This window comes from Ailuropoda melanoleuca, chromosome X, assembly GCF_002007445.2.
Source record: "Ailuropoda melanoleuca isolate Jingjing chromosome X, ASM200744v2, whole genome shotgun sequence".
Taxonomy (NCBI): Eukaryota; Metazoa; Chordata; class Mammalia; order Carnivora; family Ursidae; genus Ailuropoda; species Ailuropoda melanoleuca.
Window position 1 is genome coordinate 46389879 of NC_048238.1, and position 18361 is coordinate 46408239.

At 37.7% G+C, this 18361-nt stretch overlaps 1 protein-coding gene and 1 long non-coding RNA gene across 2 annotated transcripts; both read left to right on the forward strand.

Annotated features, from left to right (window-relative positions):
- Nucleotides 1-3487: 3487 nt before the first annotated feature.
- Nucleotides 3488-15948, forward strand: LOC117797403. The gene is made up of 3 exons (XR_004622340.1): nt 3488-4341; nt 13626-13711; nt 15829-15948. It is a non-coding gene; the product is annotated as an uncharacterized LOC117797403 (long non-coding RNA).
- UBQLN2 (ubiquilin 2) lies at nt 4341-7502 on the forward strand. Its single transcript, XM_002931232.4, has one exon. The coding sequence runs from the start codon at nt 4473-4475 to the stop codon at nt 6342-6344; it is 1872 nt and encodes a 623-aa protein (XP_002931278.2). The 5' UTR covers nt 4341-4472; the 3' UTR covers nt 6345-7502.
- Nucleotides 15949-18361: the final 2413 nt, after the last annotated feature.

Below are 18361 nucleotides of genomic sequence, written 5' to 3' on the forward strand. Positions count from 1 at the left end.
TGGCTATTGTGGACACTGCTGCTATAAATATGGTGGGGGGCAATACCCCTTTGAATCAGTATTTTTCTGTTCTTTGTGTAAGTACCTAGTAGTGCAATTGCTGGGTTGTAGGGTAGCTCTGTTTTTAACTTTTTGAGGAACATCAAAAAGTTATTTCCAGAGTGGCTGGACCAGTTTGTACTCCCATAACAGCGTAAGAGAGTCCCCCTTCTCTGAATCCTTGCCAATACCTCTTGTTTCTGGTGTTGTTAATTCTTCAAAGGATTTCTTAGATTTACTTGACAAATTTTACTTTTTCTGCCTGTTAATTCATTAATACGTGCTTTTACTATTTTCTAGCCATTGCCTTGCTTCCCTCTTCTCTTTTCTTTTTTTTTAAATAAATGCACAAAGATTTATTGAAAGAAAACATGAAATCTCATGATAGATCAACATCCTTCACATTAATAAAGATTGATATTATCATTAAAGAAGACAGATTCCTACTATCCATTTATCTATTGTATATTTGCCTACTTACCTACCATCTATCCCCTCTTCTCTTTTCTGATATCTTTTTTACTTGAATACCTAACTCGTTTATTTTCACTCTTTATTGTTTTGTATTTATGGTGTTTGAGTGTACAAATTTGCCTCTGAGTTCTTTCACGTAGTACCTGGTTATTCAGAGCATTAAACTGAAGCTTGAAAAGAATGCACTCTTGAGCACCAGTTATTTTGGTAGGTTTGGAATAGGGCTTAGAAATCTGTATTTTTTGACAAGATCCTCAGACAACAAGTAGGGAAATCCCAACATAATTATTGATGTATATGTTCTCATTATTGTTTCTCTAAATTCACTCTAACAAGAACTTTGATTTGCACTTTGTCCCTTAAGTGTTTAATTCTGTTTTAATTTTCAAGTGGTCAAGTTTTTCATTCATGCTCTCATTATTAACATCTAGTTTTGATCTATTGAGATAAAAAAGGTACCATGATATTTTCTTTTCTTTCTTTTCTTTTTTTGTTTTTTAAGTAAGCTATGTGCCTAACATGGGGCTTGAACTCACAACCCCATGATCAAAAGTCATGTGTTGTACTGACTGAATCAGCCAGGTGCCCCATCCGTAGTATTTTCTTAATTTTTATTTATAAGAAAATTAAACATCCTTAAAAAGAAAAAATATTAAGCATCCAAAAAATACAATAGTATTATAAGAAATACTCATATCCTTACCATCGATCAATAATTAACTGTTTCTATTTTGCCATATTTGCTTCCATTTTAAAGATGAAATATATATTTATAGATTTAATTCAATTTCCTTTTAATAACTATTCTGTGTTCTATTTAGTCTTCCTCGTGTGTGTAAGTTTGGTAGGAATCATTCTAGCATATTTCCAATAGTTTCACATACATATGAATGCATCTATAAACACCATAGAGTGCTGCACTAATTTTTTGAGATCTATACATATTAATATATGTAGATCTAGTTTGTTCCTCTTCTGTATTCTATTAATCATACCATATTTATTTGTTTTTATTTAAATTCCAGTTAGTTAACATACAGGGTACTGTTACTTTCAGATGTACAATATAGTGATTCAACATTTCCATACAACACTGCACAAGCACACTCCTTAATCTCAATCACTTATTTCACCCATCCTCCCACCCACCTCCCCTCCAGCAACCATCAGCCTGTTCTCTGCAGTTAAGAGTCTGTCTCCTGGTTTGCCTCTCTCTCTTTTTTCCCTCTTTGCTCATTTGATTTGTCTCCCCAACTCCACCAATGAGTGAAATCATATGGCACTTGTCCTTTACTGACTGACTTATTTTGCTTAGCATAATCTCTCTAGCTCCACCCATATAATTGCAAATGGCAAGATTTCATTCTTTTCATTTCTTCTATATCCATTCAGCTATCAATGGACACTTGGGCTATTTCCATAATTTGGCTGCCATAAACATTGGGGTACATATATCCCTTTGAATTAGTATTTTTGTATTCTTTTGGTAAATACTCAGTAGTGAGATTCCTGGATCATAGGGTAGAGAAATCCCCATACCTTTTTCCACAGTGGCTGCACCAGTTTGCATTCCCACCAACAGTGCAAGAGGGTTTACCTTTTTTCACATGCTCACCAATACCTCTTGTTTATTGTGTTGTTGATGTGAGCCATTCTGTTATATCACTGTAGTTTTGATTTGTATTTCCCTGATGATCAGTTATGTTCAGCATTTTTTCATGTGTCCGTTGGCAATCTGTATGCCTTCTTTGGAAAAATGTCTATTCACGTCTTCTACCCATTTTTTAATTGGATTGTTCAAAATGGATTGAAGACCTAAATGTGAGACCTGAAACTATAAAAATCCTAGAAGAGAACACAGGCAGTAACTTCACTGACATCTAGATAAGTCTCCTGAGGCAAGGGAAACAAAAGTAAAAATAAGCTATTGGAACTCCATCGAAATGAAAAGCTTCTGCCCGGCAAAGGAAACCATCAGCAAAACTAAAAGACAACCTATGGAATGGGACAAGATATTTGCAAATGTTATATCTGATAAAGGATTAGTATCCAAATTATATAAAGAAATTATAAAACTCAACACTGAAAAAACAAATAATCCGATTAAACATACTATATAAATCCATTCCCCTATTGAAAGACACATATAGATGTATATTTTTTCTTATTTTGAGATTTTTTAAGGTATTTGCAGCCTAATGACTTTCAAGTGTTGTTAAATGTTGGCTGGATGGTGGAGGGAAAAATGCATTTTATGTATGATATAAATCAGACTTAAAAATTTGTATATTCTAGTGCTATGTCTATTTATTTCTTTCTTAATCTTAATTTAATAAATTAGATAACTATCTTAATGTCTGCCATCAAAATTGTATTCTCATCAATTTCTACCTTTACTATCCCCTCAAAATACCTTCCAATTTTTAAAAACTCACAAATGCACTGCATTTTCTAAAAGTTATCAGAAAATTTAAAATTTAAAAAAAATGAAAGGAATAGCTATTCATAATTTCAGCACTAAGTAATATCCACAATTAATATATCAGTGTGTAATGTTCCAGATTTCTATTTGCACATACACTCAAAGAGAATTTACCTATACAAACTGTTTAAAAAGAGTTTTAAAATAAAAATATATTTATTGTATCTTTTGGTATTGAAACATACATCCTTGTATCATTTCTAACTATATAGAAATATACAAAGCTGAAGGTGAAAATACTGTGATTTCCCTATAACTACGGTTTATTTCATGCATACCTTTAAAGATACTTTATATCTGATGAATTAACCACTCACTCTTTACACACAGTACATAGTATTTTATTGTATGATAATATATTTCACCAATATTGTGCAAACACACTGATTATCTTTTAAAATAATTTCAAAATGCTGCAGTGCATATACATTTTACACATATATATTTTTGCATCCTTATCTAATTATTTTCATAGGGGAGGTGTCTAAAGAAGGCATTTCTAAATAAAGGTGGAAATATTTAAAATGTTGATATATATTTTCAAATTGACTTCCTATTATAATAATTTACACTTCCACTGACATGAGAGCGCATTTTCTCAGCTCTCTGATAACGATAAGGCTTATCATTATTTTTACAATAGGATAATGCAGAAGTAGAATCTAATTATTTTAATAGATTTTCTTTGATTACTAGTGAGCTTAAGCATCCATTTTTATGCCCATTGGCCCTTTGGGCTTTTGTAAATGCATGCTCTGGCCCAGTCTGCTCCCCTTCCCCCACTGGTGCTGTTAATCTTTTCCTTTTTGCTTAGTCAGAGTTCTTTTTCATTTTTCGTCTTTTACATAGGGTGAGTCTGATTCAGGCTTTCATCCTTTCTTGCCTAACAGACTGCATTTATATTTTTATATATAATATATTCTCCATTGGTCTTTTAACGTCCTTCTCAGAAGTTGGCTCCTTTTCTCTCTCCCTCCCTCCTTCCCTCTCTTTTCTCTTGTCTTCTCTTTTCTCTTTGTTTCTTTCTCTCTTTATTTCTCTCTCTCCCTCTCTCTCTCCTTTGATTTTTTTTTTTCCAGTGCAGAAGTTTTTAATTTTGAACGAGTCGAATCTATCATTCTGGGCCTGGCGCCGCGTCAGCAGAGGGGGCGGGGAGGCGGCGCGGAACTGGGGGAGGGGCCGGGACGGGGAGGAGCGGGCATAGCCGTTGCAGGAGTTGCTGGGAGTGCGCGCGGTGCGATCGCTCGGCGGCGGCGGAGGAGGCCCAGAGCGCAGACACTTCTCCCGCGGCCTACAGAGCCTTCTGCCCATCGGAGGACCAGGAAACCGCAGTCTTCATCACAGAGGTACCGTGCTCTGCGCTCCCCGCCTGGCCCGGCCCAGCCTGCTGTGGCGGCGCCTCCTTCCTTCCTTCTTCCCTCGCTCTCTCTCTCGCCCGCCCGCGCCTTCCCTGTCTGCCTGCGTCACCGCGGCCGCCATGGCTGAGAACGGCGAGAGTAGCGGCCCCCCGCGCCCCTCCCGCGGCCCTGCTTCGGCCCAAGGCCCTGCCTCTGCCCCGGCCGAGCCCAAAATCATCAAAGTCACTGTGAAGACCCCCAAAGAGAAAGAGGAGTTCGCGGTGCCCGAGAATAGCTCAGTCCAGCAGTTTAAGGAAGCGATTTCGAAACGCTTCAAATCCCAAACCGATCAGCTAGTGTTGATTTTTGCCGGAAAAATCCTAAAAGATCAAGATACCTTGATCCAGCATGGCATCCATGATGGACTGACTGTTCATCTTGTAATTAAAAGCCAGAACCGACCTCAGGGCCAGTCCACACAGCCTAGTAATGCGGCGGGAACTAACACTACCTCCGCGTCGACTCCCAGGAGTAACTCCACGTCTATTTCCACAAATAGCAACCCGTTTGGGCTGGGGAGCTTGGGAGGACTTGCAGGCCTTAGCAGCCTGGGCTTGAGCTCGACCAACTTCTCTGAGCTCCAGAACCAGATGCAGCAGCAGCTCCTCTCCAGCCCTGAGATGATGATCCAAATCATGGAAAATCCCTTTGTTCAGAGCATGCTTTCAAATCCCGATCTAATGAGGCAGCTCATTATGGCCAATCCACAGATGCAGCAGTTGATTCAGAGAAACCCAGAAATCAGTCACCTGCTCAACAACCCAGATATAATGAGACAGACTCTCGAAATTGCCAGGAATCCAGCCATGATGCAAGAGATGATGAGAAATCAAGATCTGGCTCTCAGCAATCTTGAAAGCATCCCAGGTGGCTACAATGCTCTACGACGCATGTACACTGACATTCAAGAACCCATGCTGAACGCTGCACAAGAGCAGTTTGGGGGTAATCCATTTGCTTCGGTGGGGAGCAGTTCCACCTCCGGGGAAGGTACACAGCCTTCCCGCACAGAAAATCGAGATCCACTACCCAATCCATGGGCACCACCACCGGCTACCCAGAGTTCTGCAACCACCAGCACAACCACTAGCAGCGGCAGTGGGTCTGGCAGTAGCTCCAGCAGTGCTACCGGGAACACCGTGGCTGCAGCCAACTATGTCGCCAGCATCTTCAGTACCCCAGGAATGCAGAGCTTGCTGCAACAGATAACAGAAAACCCCCAACTGATCCAGAATATGCTCTCTGCACCCTACATGAGAAGCATGATGCAGTCGCTGAGCCAGAATCCAGATTTGGCTGCACAGATGATGCTGAATAGCCCGGTGTTTACCGCAAATCCTCAGTTGCAGGAGCAGATGCGTCCACAGCTCCCAGCTTTCCTGCAACAGATGCAGAATCCAGACACACTGTCAGCCATGTCAAACCCAAGAGCAATGCAGGCTTTAATGCAGATCCAGCAGGGGCTACAGACATTAGCCACTGAAGCTCCTGGCCTCATTCCAAGCTTCACTCCAGGTGTGGGGGTAGGGGTGCTGGGAACCGCAATAGGCCCTGTAGGCCCAGTCACACCCATAGGCCCCATTGGCCCCATAGTCCCGTTTACTCCCATAGGCCCCATTGGGCCCATTGGACCCACCGGCCCCGCAGGCCCTGGCTCCACTGGCTCTGGTGGCCCCCCTGGGCCCACTGTTTCTAGTTCCACACCCAGTGAAACCACTAGCCCAACATCAGAATCTGGACCCAACCAGCAGTTCATTCAGCAAATGGTGCAGGCTCTGGCTGGGGCAAGTCCTCCACAGCTGCCGAATCCAGAAATCAGATTTCAGCAACAACTGGAACAGCTCAACGCAATGGGGTTCTTAAACCGTGAGGCAAACTTGCAGGCTCTAATAGCAACAGGAGGCGACATCAATGCTGCTATTGAGAGGCTGCTGGGCTCCCAGCCATCGTAATTACATTTCTGTACCTTGAAAAAATGTATCTTATTTTTGATAATGGCTCTTAAATCTTTAAACACACACAAAATTGTGCTTTGCTTTCATTTTGATTCTTTTAAATCTGTCCAGTTATAAGTCTAATATGCATTTTAAGGTGGAGTCCATTCCTCTGTCCCTCCCTCCTGTATCTACCTTTCCTTCTTCCCTCCCTCCCTCGCTCCCTTTCTCCTCCCCTCCTCTTCCTTCCTTCTCTGTTTTGAATGGTGGTAATCGTAATCAATGCTGTTTCATTCAAAGGTGTTGCATGCAAACACTTCTCTTTATTCTGCATTTATTGTGATTTTTGGAAACCGGTATCAACCTTCACAGTTGGGTGAATTAGTTTTGTCCTACAGATGCCCAATTTATTTGCATTTTAAACATTAGCCTATGATAGTAATTTAATGTAGAATGAAAATATTAAAAACAAGCAAATTATTTGAAGCTCTCTAATTTGTGGTACAATATTGTTTATTGTGACTTTGGCATGTATTTTTGCTAGCAAAATGCTGTAAGATTTATACCATTATTTGCTCTTTTTTTCTATGTTTGTACACAGTACAGTAAGCACAATTGGAACTGTACATCTAGAATTATTACAACAGAATCTAAGCAGAATATGTGTAAACAAAATGAGAAAGAATATAAGAAATCTTTCTGGAGCTAGGTATGTCTCACAGTTTTGTAGAATCTTACAGCATCTTTGATAAACTCAGTGAAAATGTTTGGCTAGGCAAGTTCGGTTAAAATATAGTAGAAATGTTTATCCTGGTATTTCTAAGTATACATTTAATTGTACAGAAAACTTTCAGTGTGACATTGTGTCAACATTTTCAGATTAACTGTATATGACCTTAATTTTTGTGCGGCCTGAAGGATCAGTGTAGTAATGCCAGGAAAGTGCTTTTTACCTAAGACTTCCTTCTCAGCTTTTCCCATAAAGAGACCCTAATAAGCATTTTGATCTGTAATTGGAAATGTAACTTTCACTGAAAAGTGTCATGTGATGTTTGCATTACTTTTACTTGCTATGTATAAAGGAAACTGTATCTTTTGACTCTCAGTTATTTCTCTTGTGCACAGGGAAAAATGCATTAAAAATGACTAAAAAAATAAAAAAAGATTAAAAATGGATACATCTTTTCTTTTTTGCCTTCTGGCTCTGGGATCATGTTTAGCGGGATTGCCCCAACCCAAGATTATATAAATCTTATCCTATATTTCTCTAATTTTTATGGGTTTGTTAAAAAAATTCCTTTGCCCTATCTGGAACTTCTCTGATGTATGGATTTAGGCATTCTAAGTTTTTTTTTCCCCCCAAAGGGTTAGTCAGTTGCTAGCCAATATTTGTCTCATTGCCCACCCCCCATTTGATATGTCATATATATACTGATTTATATACATATTTACATATATACTTATATGAATGTGCATATATACGTGTGTGTGTATACAGACACAAACACACTTCTGTGTTTAAATGCTCTTTAGTACCTCTGAATATTGTAATCCCAGTCCACCAACCTATAGTTATTAGTTAGAAATATGACTTCATATCTGTTTGGGTAAGTCCTCCTATTGATCTTTTTTATTTTTATATTTCACAGTTTTCTGATGATTCTGACATGTTTCTTTTACCAGAATAATTTTACAGTTAATACCCCCCAAAATAAAATTTGATTGGTATTGTCTTAAATTGATGGTAAGAACTATAGAATTGCAATGCTTTCCAGAAATGTGATATGTTGCCTCATTTTTAAAAAGTGTTTTATGTCCTTCAAGAAAGTTTTATGTATTTAAGTCCTATATAATTTATGATAAATATATTCCTAAGACAGACATACAGGAAACAATCTATGATTGGAGTTCTTATTCAGTGTGTTACCTATATGTCATTTTTGCTATATAGGAAAAGAATATATTTTTATATATTAAGTTTAAATTGGCAGTTTACTGAAATTTATTAGTTTTGGAGATAGTTGATCCTTTGAGTTATTCCTGGTAAGCAATCATATCAATTATAACTTATAATAATATGTTCTTTTCAAAATTTATAAAATAGTTTTGACTGCATGGGTTAATAAACACTTTCAGAACAGTGCTAAATAATAAAAGTGGCAGTGGCATTCTTGTTAAACATTTAACTATATTTGCTGCAGCAATTCTAAATTGCATTTTTTTAATAAAAGCATTCCTGTAGGACATGGTCAAATAAATGCAAAATGCTGTATACTATAGCCCCTCTTAGTCATTCTTTTTTTTTTTTTAAAGATTTTATTTATTTATTCAACAGTGACAGAGACAGCCAGCGAGAGAGGGAACACAAGCAGGGGGAGTGGGAGAGGAAGAAGCAGGCTCATAGCGGAGGAGCCTGATGTGGGGCTCGATCCCATAACACCAGGATCATGCCCTGAGCCGAAGGCAGACCCCCAACCGCTGTGCCACCCAGGCGCCCCTCTCTTAGTCATTCTGCAATAAATACTGACTAGTATTAATTTTTAAAGGAGTATATTCTTCAGTTTAAAAGAGGAAAAACTATTTAACTTTGTCTAATTCAACATTTCCTAAAGAAATACCTTTTTTTTTTAAGCACACCTAATAACATTTGACCTATTGGTGTTCTCAGAACATCAAATTAGGAAATGGTGATTTATTATTTCAGTGCTATATGGTGTTGGGTGTTTGAAATAATTACAAAGACAAAGTCTGCCATAATAAATTCAATAATTTTAATGACACGGATGATGTTATAGGGAAATAAATACCAAAATAAGACACTGGCATAGAAAATAGCAATAAATCAAAAGCCATTGGAAAAAGATGTTGTCTGAGGCCTGGTTCAGACAGTTTGGCACGTGAATTTCTCTCAAACAGTTGAAGAATAGAATTCTTAAATTACCCTTGCCAAATGTTTATTTTTTACATTTGATCTTAACCAAAAAGCTGAGAAGCGATATATCTGTTTTTAAATACATTTTGTTTTCTCTCTGAAAATATTTAGGTCTTTAAACTTTTTTTCTTTCTAGTTCATTAATTTTGTTTATAACATTATTTACCTTTTTTAGTTTAAATTGTTCTTTATCTCTGACACGTTGTGATACTATCTTACAAGTTCTTTTTACCAGTTCTGTTTTTGTTTTGGGTTTTCTTCATCTACTATTAATTCACAGTTTATCTACTTTTTCAGTATTGAATCAAGAAAGGTATATCCTGACCTGCTATCTCCCTCCAATAAAAGTGGGGCAATTCTTACATGATTTTACTGTTTACTTGGTTGTCCTTCCTTCCCTAAGTTTATACTAGACGGCTAGATGGTGTTAAGTATACATTGCTGGCTCTGTGACCCAGAAGGATGAGGTAATGGTGTGGGAAGTAGGGCTAGGGGCAATTGTAGCAGAAGTTCACCTCAAGACCGCTTTCTAGTTCTTTTGTCCTCTACATCAGATACATGGTATCATATATACTCTCACCACTTGTGTGGGGGCAGGGGAGTGGATGTACAGCCTTGAAACAAGCCTTGCTGGTTCATTAAAGAAGTCTCTTGCATCAGGTCCAGCCCACTATGTTTATTGAGAAACCATTATCAGAGATTGAGCTTGCCCTTTGAGAGGCTAGCCTGCTCCAAATCTACAGTGTCAAAATAGCAACAAATGGAGTAATTCCTGTCAGGGCCTAGCCTAGGAATTGAGGTTAGGGTATCAGGAGAGCCATTGGGCCTGTGTCTCAAGTTCACAAAGGGACTTAAATTTAGAATTTTTACATTATCCTTAAATGAAGTCATTACTCCAGCCACAGAGCCAGACTGACAATGATAGAAAATGTTTATCATACAGCTTAATTTACTAAATGTAAAAATTTTAAACTGCAGCAATTTTGATATTCTTAATTTGGTATTATTTTATTTTATTATGTATTCTATATTATATTTTAGTATATATTATATTTAAAAAACATACTAGGGGACTTAAAGGAAAGTTACTCAGACTTCCCTCAGTTTACTAGAGGTTTTCATCCCAGTCTTTTTCACTACCTGCACCCGCCTCCAGTTGTTGCTCTTTTAAACTACATGGTATTAGTGGGTTTCTTTCAGGATTTTCTTGATTTGTTAGCATATTACAGAACTTCTATAGATTGGCAATATTCTTCAATTTTACCCATAAGCATAATGTCTTAGAGAAATTCCTTGAGAGTTCTGCTGCCTTCATTGTACAGGTTTTGCTCAGTGTTTGTTTCTCTGTAGTCATTTTTGTTGATCTATGGGAGGAAGGGCAAGAGTTGGGCAAGGGCAAGAATTGGGACCTATTCTAATCTTCACAGAAGTCTGTTAGGAGACAGGAGAAAAGCAATTCTCTAAAAATGGAAAAGTACAATTTGGCAGACATTAGATAAGCAGCTTCATCAGAAAGTGTACATGCTTACCTAGGCTTTAGACACTTTGGTGATAGATAAAAACCTTGGCAAAAGCTACTCTAAACCAAATTCAAAGTGGGTAAGTACCCTCAAATAAAGAACTGTTTGTCCCAACATACATGGGTAACATTCATCAAATGAATATGTATTAAGGCGTGTAGCTCTAGCTGTATTGAGCTATCTGAGCACAGATTTGGGCTTCCTAAGAGTACTTTCAAAATCCAACTTAATTACTTCTTGGCCCTATATGTAGATTAGCACATGTAAGATAATTTCAGAAAAGGTTCTATAATTCATTATTAAAAGAATAGTTGATGAATGTGAAAAAAAAGAAAAAAAATGATAGTTGGCCCTGGTATGTGTTTCACAAGATTGTCTTACCAGACTAAATTTCTCTGTTAAACTGGAATAACAATAATAGCTAATGTATTCATGGTAATGTTCAATTTTCATAACCCTATAAGGTAGTCCTATTATTTAATCTTCCCCAGTTTACAGATAAGGAAAAAAGCTAAAACAGTGTAAGTAATTTTACAGGGTCATATCATTATTAAATGACAAGAGTAAAAATTTGAACCTACTTCTGAGATTGCAGAGTGTGCACTTAACCAGTTCACTATTCTGCTTTCCCCTGAGACTATTAAACTATACTGGTCTATTTATCATAGAGATATTATAATAAATTAAATACTAGCTGGCCTCCTGGGTGTTGTTGAGGAGACACATTAGCTGTTTCTAAATGAATACATCTCTGCTTCTATTCACCCTGGAGCAGGTTACATAAAAATGCGTGTGAGAATGAACTCTGACACAGTCAATAGCTAGAATTTGGAGTTTTGCCTTCCTGACTTTTGAATTGTGGCTCATATTTGAAACTGTCCTTTAATCCTCTGTCCAAAATGGCCTAATACATATGGTATGTCTAAATTGGCAATCACATGGGCCACTTGTGCTTCAGCTGCTCTGGAGGATGCCTGTCTTTTATTGAGCTGCCTCCTGAGACCTCAGTAGGCAATAAACATTGTGTACCTCACCACGGCATTTGACAGTTTCTCAAAATGTCCTTGAGAATAAAATGGAGTAACATGAGCTAGATGATAAAGACAGGACAGTAGATGGGTTAGTAATTTGAATTGACTGTGTTCAACAATGTGTCAATGTAGACAAGAAGTTTCCAATTTCAGTTCTATCCCATTGAAATTATTTTCAGTGACTATCATGAAAGTGTAAAATAGCTTGCTCATCACACTGCAAATAGTATAGAATTAGAAAGCAGAATAAATGTACTGGATGCTGTTAGCAAGATCCCAAAACTCCTTAGTAGCTGAAGGGGGGAAAAAGACAAATTTAGCAGGGTTAAATTGAAGAGGAAAAATGTGAAGTCTTGTATCAAAGATTCAATTACCAAAGGTAAATGGTTATGTGGCTTAAAAATAGTATATGTGCCAAAGACTCAGTGTTTTAATTTACCATGAGTTCAACATGCACTGACTATGTGAGGGTCTAGTGCACACACACATATATAATGAAATCTTAGGTTCCATTAATAGAAGCATGGTGTCCAGAACAAAGAACTCCTTTGCAATGTTTTATTCTGTATTTGATAGCTTATTTTGGGAGATTTGGGTCATTTCAGAGTGTCACAATTAAGATGGACATAGACAATCTGGAAAGTGATCAGGATGGTGACTCATTTACAGACACACAATTATTGAATAGGTCAAGAATGTTTTAGTCTAAGGACTGGGGTTTGTGGATACTTTCTTCAAATAATTGAAAACCTTGTCAGAAGAAGGGTAACATTTACTTGTGTAGTTCAAAGGGCAGATCAATTCAAATAAGTCAGAATTTTGGCTTACTGTTAGGAACTTTCTACCCATTCATTGAGGATACCCTCCTCTCTGGAGCTGTTTGACGCCCATTTAACAGAAATGTTTAAGAATGGTTTTATGCATCTGGTAGAATTTGAATAAGAAGACCTCCAATATTCCTTCCAAAGTTAATGTTCTCCCAGTGGATTTTAAAAGCTTCTAGTTGCAAGATCTGGGATCAAATTTGTTCCAGAATGACGTTATGTCACAGACTATCCAGCATTTCTTAGTTTTAGTAAGCAGCCAACTCAGAAGTAAAATGTACACCTTTGTTTACATAAAATCTGAGTAAATCTAATATTCATTTTATTTCTGGATCCTACACATGGGGAAAGGACTCAAACTGCAAGATTTTTTTTTAAGGTGGAGAGATGGTCTCTATCTTCCTTTTTTTAATGATCTTTTATTATATTATGTTAGCCACCATACAGTACATCCCCGATTTCCGATGTAAAGTTCAATGATTCATTAGTTCAAACTGCAAGATCTTAAGTTCAGTGTCACAAAGTGATGACAGCCTGGAAAGAGGAAATAGGGGATACCTGAGGTCAAAGGGCTCTGGTTTGAGGGTGAACGTTACAGGAGTACTCAGACCTAATTCTCTTGATAATATTTTGCTACCCTCTGACATTTGAATTGGTGGAAGGAAGCTGAAAGTAATAGTGCTGATAGGAGAGTACATATATATTCTTTATTCCATATGTAATTCTCTAGTTAGAGTAATCCTTTTGGAGAAGGAAAAAAGAAGTTTGTACTGTGCTTTCCATGATACCTTGGGTTTCAAAACGCCAAAAAAATTAACTTAGGATTTTTTTTAAGGAAGCTCTAGGCCCAACATGGGGCTTGAACTCACAGCCCTGAGATCAAGAGTCGCACGCTGTACTGACTTAGGCGCCCTTTAACATAGGATTTTGATTCATTATGCTTTATAATCTTTATAAGTTCTGATTCATTATGCTTTGTATTCCTTGTTAAGTTGCCCAAGGACTCCAAAGTCTCTGGAAAAGAGCATCATGGTACTGGGGACAGGATGGAACACATCAATTTCTTTAATTCAGGAATGTGAGTTGAATCTTAAATATGTATATAAGTGTGTATGTGTGTGTCTGTATAACTTTGCTTTTGCCAGCTAAATGAAGATCCCCTTCACACCCTCTTATACTGAGGAACTGCCCTCACACATTCCTCACATAGATGTTTGCCTTTTCCATGTGCCTTGACCTGGGTTAACCACATATCACGTGACCAGATGCCATGGGAAAATTTTCTTATCCTTCTGGCTTTACTTATATCCCTGCTTCCATTTCTGGATGTCTTCCTACGCCTAGATGGCTTGGGCCACTTTGACTATTTTTTATTTTTTTATTATATTCACTTAGCCAACATGCAGTACCTCATTAGTTTTTGATGTATGGTGTTCAACAATTCATTAGTTGCATATAACACCCAGTGCTCATCCCAACACATGCCCTCCTCAATACCCATCACCCGGCTACGCCATCCCCCCACCCCCCTCCCCTCTGAAACCCTCAGTTTGTTTCCCAGAGTCCATAGTCTCTCATGGTTTTTCTCCCTCTCTGATTTCTTCCCATTAAGTTTTCCCTCCCTTCCCCTATAGTCCTCTATGCTATTCCTTATGTTCCACATGTGAATGAAACCATATGATAATTGTCTTTCTGCTTTACTTATTTCACTTAGCATAGTCCCCTCCAGTTCCGTCCATGTCGATGCAAATAGTGGGTATTCATCCTTTCTGATGGCTGAGTAATATTCCATTGTATATATGAACCACATCTTTATCCATTCGTCTCTTGAAGGGCATATCGGCTCCTTCCACAGTATGGCTATTGTGGACATTGCTGCTATGAACATTGGGATGCATGTGCCCCTTCTTTTCACTATGTCTCTATCTTGGGGGTAAATGCCTAGTAGTGCAATTGCTAGGTTGTAGGGTACCTCTATTTTTAATGTCTTGAAGGACCTCCATCCTGTTTTCCCGAGTAGCTGTACCAGCTTGCATTCCCACCAACAGTGTAAGAGGGTTCCCCTTTCTCCACATCCACCCCAACATTTGTTGTTTCCTGTCTTGTTAATTTTACCCATTCTGACTGGTGTAAGGTGGTATCTCGATGGGGTTATGATTTATATTTCCCTGATGGCTAGTGATGTTGAACATTTTTTTCATGTGTCTGTTAGCCATTTGTATGTCTTTGGAGAAGTGTCTGTTCATGTCTTCTGCCCATTTTTTGACTTGATTATTTGTTTTTTGAGTGTTGAGTTTGAGATGTTCTTTGTAGATCTTGAATACCACCCCTTTATCTGTAATGTTGTTTGCAAATATCTTCTCCCATTCACTTTGACTTAGTTTTAAATAAACTTTTTATTTTAAACTAATTTTAAAGAAAAATTGCAAAGACAGTAAAGAGTTCCCATATATGCCATACCATGTTTCCCCTATTTTTCATATCTTACATTAGTATGGTGTATGTTATAATTAATGAAACAGTACTGATAAATTATTAAGTCCATAGTTTATTAAGATTTCCTTAGTTTTTACCTTCTGTTCTTCTGTTGCAGAATTCCATCCAGGATATCACATTACATAGTCATGATGTTGCCTTAGGTTTCTTTGGGCTGTGATAGTTTCTCAGACTTTCCTTGTTTCTGATAATCTTTACAGATTTGAGGCATACTGCTCAAGTATTTTGTGGAATGTCCCTCAATTGGTATTTACCTGATATTTTCTCATGATTAAACTGGAGTTATGGATTTGGGGGAAGGAGATTGCAAAGATTAAGTAGCATTTTCATCACATAGTATCAAGCATACATATTGACATGACTTATTACTGATGATCTTCACCTTATTTACTTAGCTTGAGGTAGTGTCTTTCAGGTTATCTGCAGTAAAGTTACTCTTTTTCCCTCCTTTCAGTATGGTACACTTTGGAAGGAGTTACTGTGTGCACTTCACACTTACGAGGAGTTATGTTCTACCTCCTTGAGGGTAGAGTATCTACATAATTTATTAGGGATTTTTCTGCATGAGGGATTTGTTTCTCCCCCATTTGTTCATTTACTAATATATTTATATCAGTATAAACTCATGGATATTTATTTTATACTTTGGATTAATAATTCAGTAGTACTTTATTTAATTTGTTGCTCAAATTGTTTCAGGTTTGACCATTGGGTGCGCTTTCAGGTCGACTCCCAAGGACTTTTTTAAAGAAGGTTTGCACTGGGTGTTATATTCAAATAATGAATCATTGAACATTATATAAAAAACTAAGGATGAACCATGAGAGACTATGGACTCTGGGAAACAAACTGAAGACTTCAGAGGGGAGGGGGGTGGGGGATTGGGATAGGGTGATGGGTATTAAGGAGGGCACGTATTGCATGGTGCACTGGGTGTTATATGCAAGTAATGAATCATCGAACTTTACATCAAAAACTTGGGATGTACTGTATGGTGACTAACACAACATAATAAAAAATTATTATTAAAAAAACTAATGATGTACTATACTTGGCTAACTGAATTTAAATAAAAAAATAAAAATAAATTTAAAAAAATTAAAAAATAAAAAGATTTTATTCAATTCCAGTTAACATACAATGTTATGTTAGTTTCAGGTATACAATAGAGTAATTCAGCAATTCCATAAATGACCCAGTGCTTGTCATAAGTGTACTCTTTAATTTCCATCACCCATTTAACACATTCCCCAACCCACCTCCTTTCTGGTGACCATCAGTTTGTTCTCTATAGCTCAGAATCTGTTTCTTGATTTACCACTCTCTCTCCTTTCCCCCCATTGCTCCTTTGTTTTGTTTTTTTTTTTAAGATTTTATATATTTATTTGAGAAAGAGAGAGCACAATCAGGGGGAGGGAAAGGCAGAGGGAAAGGGAGAAGCAGACTCCCCTCTGAGCAGGGAGCCAACTAGGGGCTTGATTCTAGGACCCTGGTATCATGACCTGAGACAAAGGCAGACACTTAACAAACCGAACCACCCAAGCACCCCTTGTTTGTTTTGTTTCTTAAATTCCACATAATAGTGAAATCATATGGCATTAGTCTTTGACTACTTTTGCTTAGTGTAATACTCTCTAACTCTGTCCATGTCCTAGCAAATGGCAAGATTTCATTCCTTTTTATGACTAATATTCCATTTGTGTGTGTATGTGGGTGTATACACACACACACTACATCTTCTTTATTGATTCATCAGTCGGTGGACACTTGGGCTGTTTCCATAATTTGGCTATTGTAGATAATGCTGCTATAAATATCAGGGTGCATGTATCCTTCTGAATTAATGTTTTTCTATTCTTTGGGTAGATACACACCAGTGCAATTGCTGGATTTTAAAGTAGTTCTATTTTTAACTTTTTGAGGAACCTGGAAACTGTTTTCCTCAGTGGCTGCAGTAGTTTGCATTCCTAGCAACATTGCGGGAGTGTTCCTTTTTCTCCACATGCTCACTAACACCTATGGTTTCTTGTGTTGTTGATTTTAGCCATTCTGACAGGTTCAAGGTGATATCTTTTTGTGGGTTTTGATTTGCATTTCCCTGATGATAACTGATGATGAGCATCTTTTCATGTGTCTTTTGGCCATCTGTATGTCTTTGGAGAAATGTTTGTTCTTGTCTTCTGCCCATTTTTTTGGTTCGCTTATTGGTTTTTAGGGTATTGAGTTTTGTAAGTTCTTTATATATTGTTGAATAGTAGCCTTTTATTGGATACGTCAGTTGCAAATATCTTCTCCCATTTTGTAGGTTGCCTTTTAGTGTTGTCGAACTGTGCAGAAGCTTTTTACTTTGATAAGTCCCAAGAGTTTATTTTTGCTTTTGTTTTCCTTGCCTCAGGAAACATACCTAGGAAAAATTTGCTATGGCTAATGTCAAAGAAGTTACTGTCTGTGTTCCATTCTAGGATTTTTATGTTTTCAGGTCTCATCTTTAGGTGTCCATTCCATTTTGAATTTATTTTTGTTTATGGTGTAAGAAAGTCATCCAGATTCATTCTTTTGCATGTAGCTGACCAATTTTCCCAGCACCATTTGTTGAAAACACAGCCTTTATCCCATTGGATATTTTTTCCAGCTTTGTCAAAGATTAATTGACCGTATAGTTGTGGGTTCATTTCTGGGTTTTCTATTCTGTTCCATTTACCTATGTGTCTATTTCTTCGCTAGTACCATACTATTTTGATTACTACAACTTTGTAATATAACTTGAAGTCTGGACTGGTGATGCCTCCAGCTTTGCTTTTCTTTTTTAAGATTGCTTTGGCTATTTGTTGACTCCCAAAAACTTTTTTTTTAAAGATTTTATTTATTTGACAGAGAGAGAGAGACAGCCGAGAGAGAGGGAACACAAGCAGGGGGAGTGGGAGAGGAAGAAGCAGGTTCGCAGCAGAACAGGGAGCCCGATGCAGGGCTCAATCCCAGGACCCTGGGATCACACCCTGAGCCGAAGGCAGACGCTCAACGACTAAGCCACCCAGGTGCCCCAACTCCCAAAAACCTTTGACAATTTCCTTACTTTGCGGCACCACACAATGCTTCCTGTCCATTTGTATATTTCTTGGCTCACTTTTCCTGGGGACCATGGTTCCACTAACTGGAGAATGGTATTAGAAACCAAGACCTGGATACTATATGTGCTTTTTACCTATATTGGGACTATATTGCTTCTAGGTCC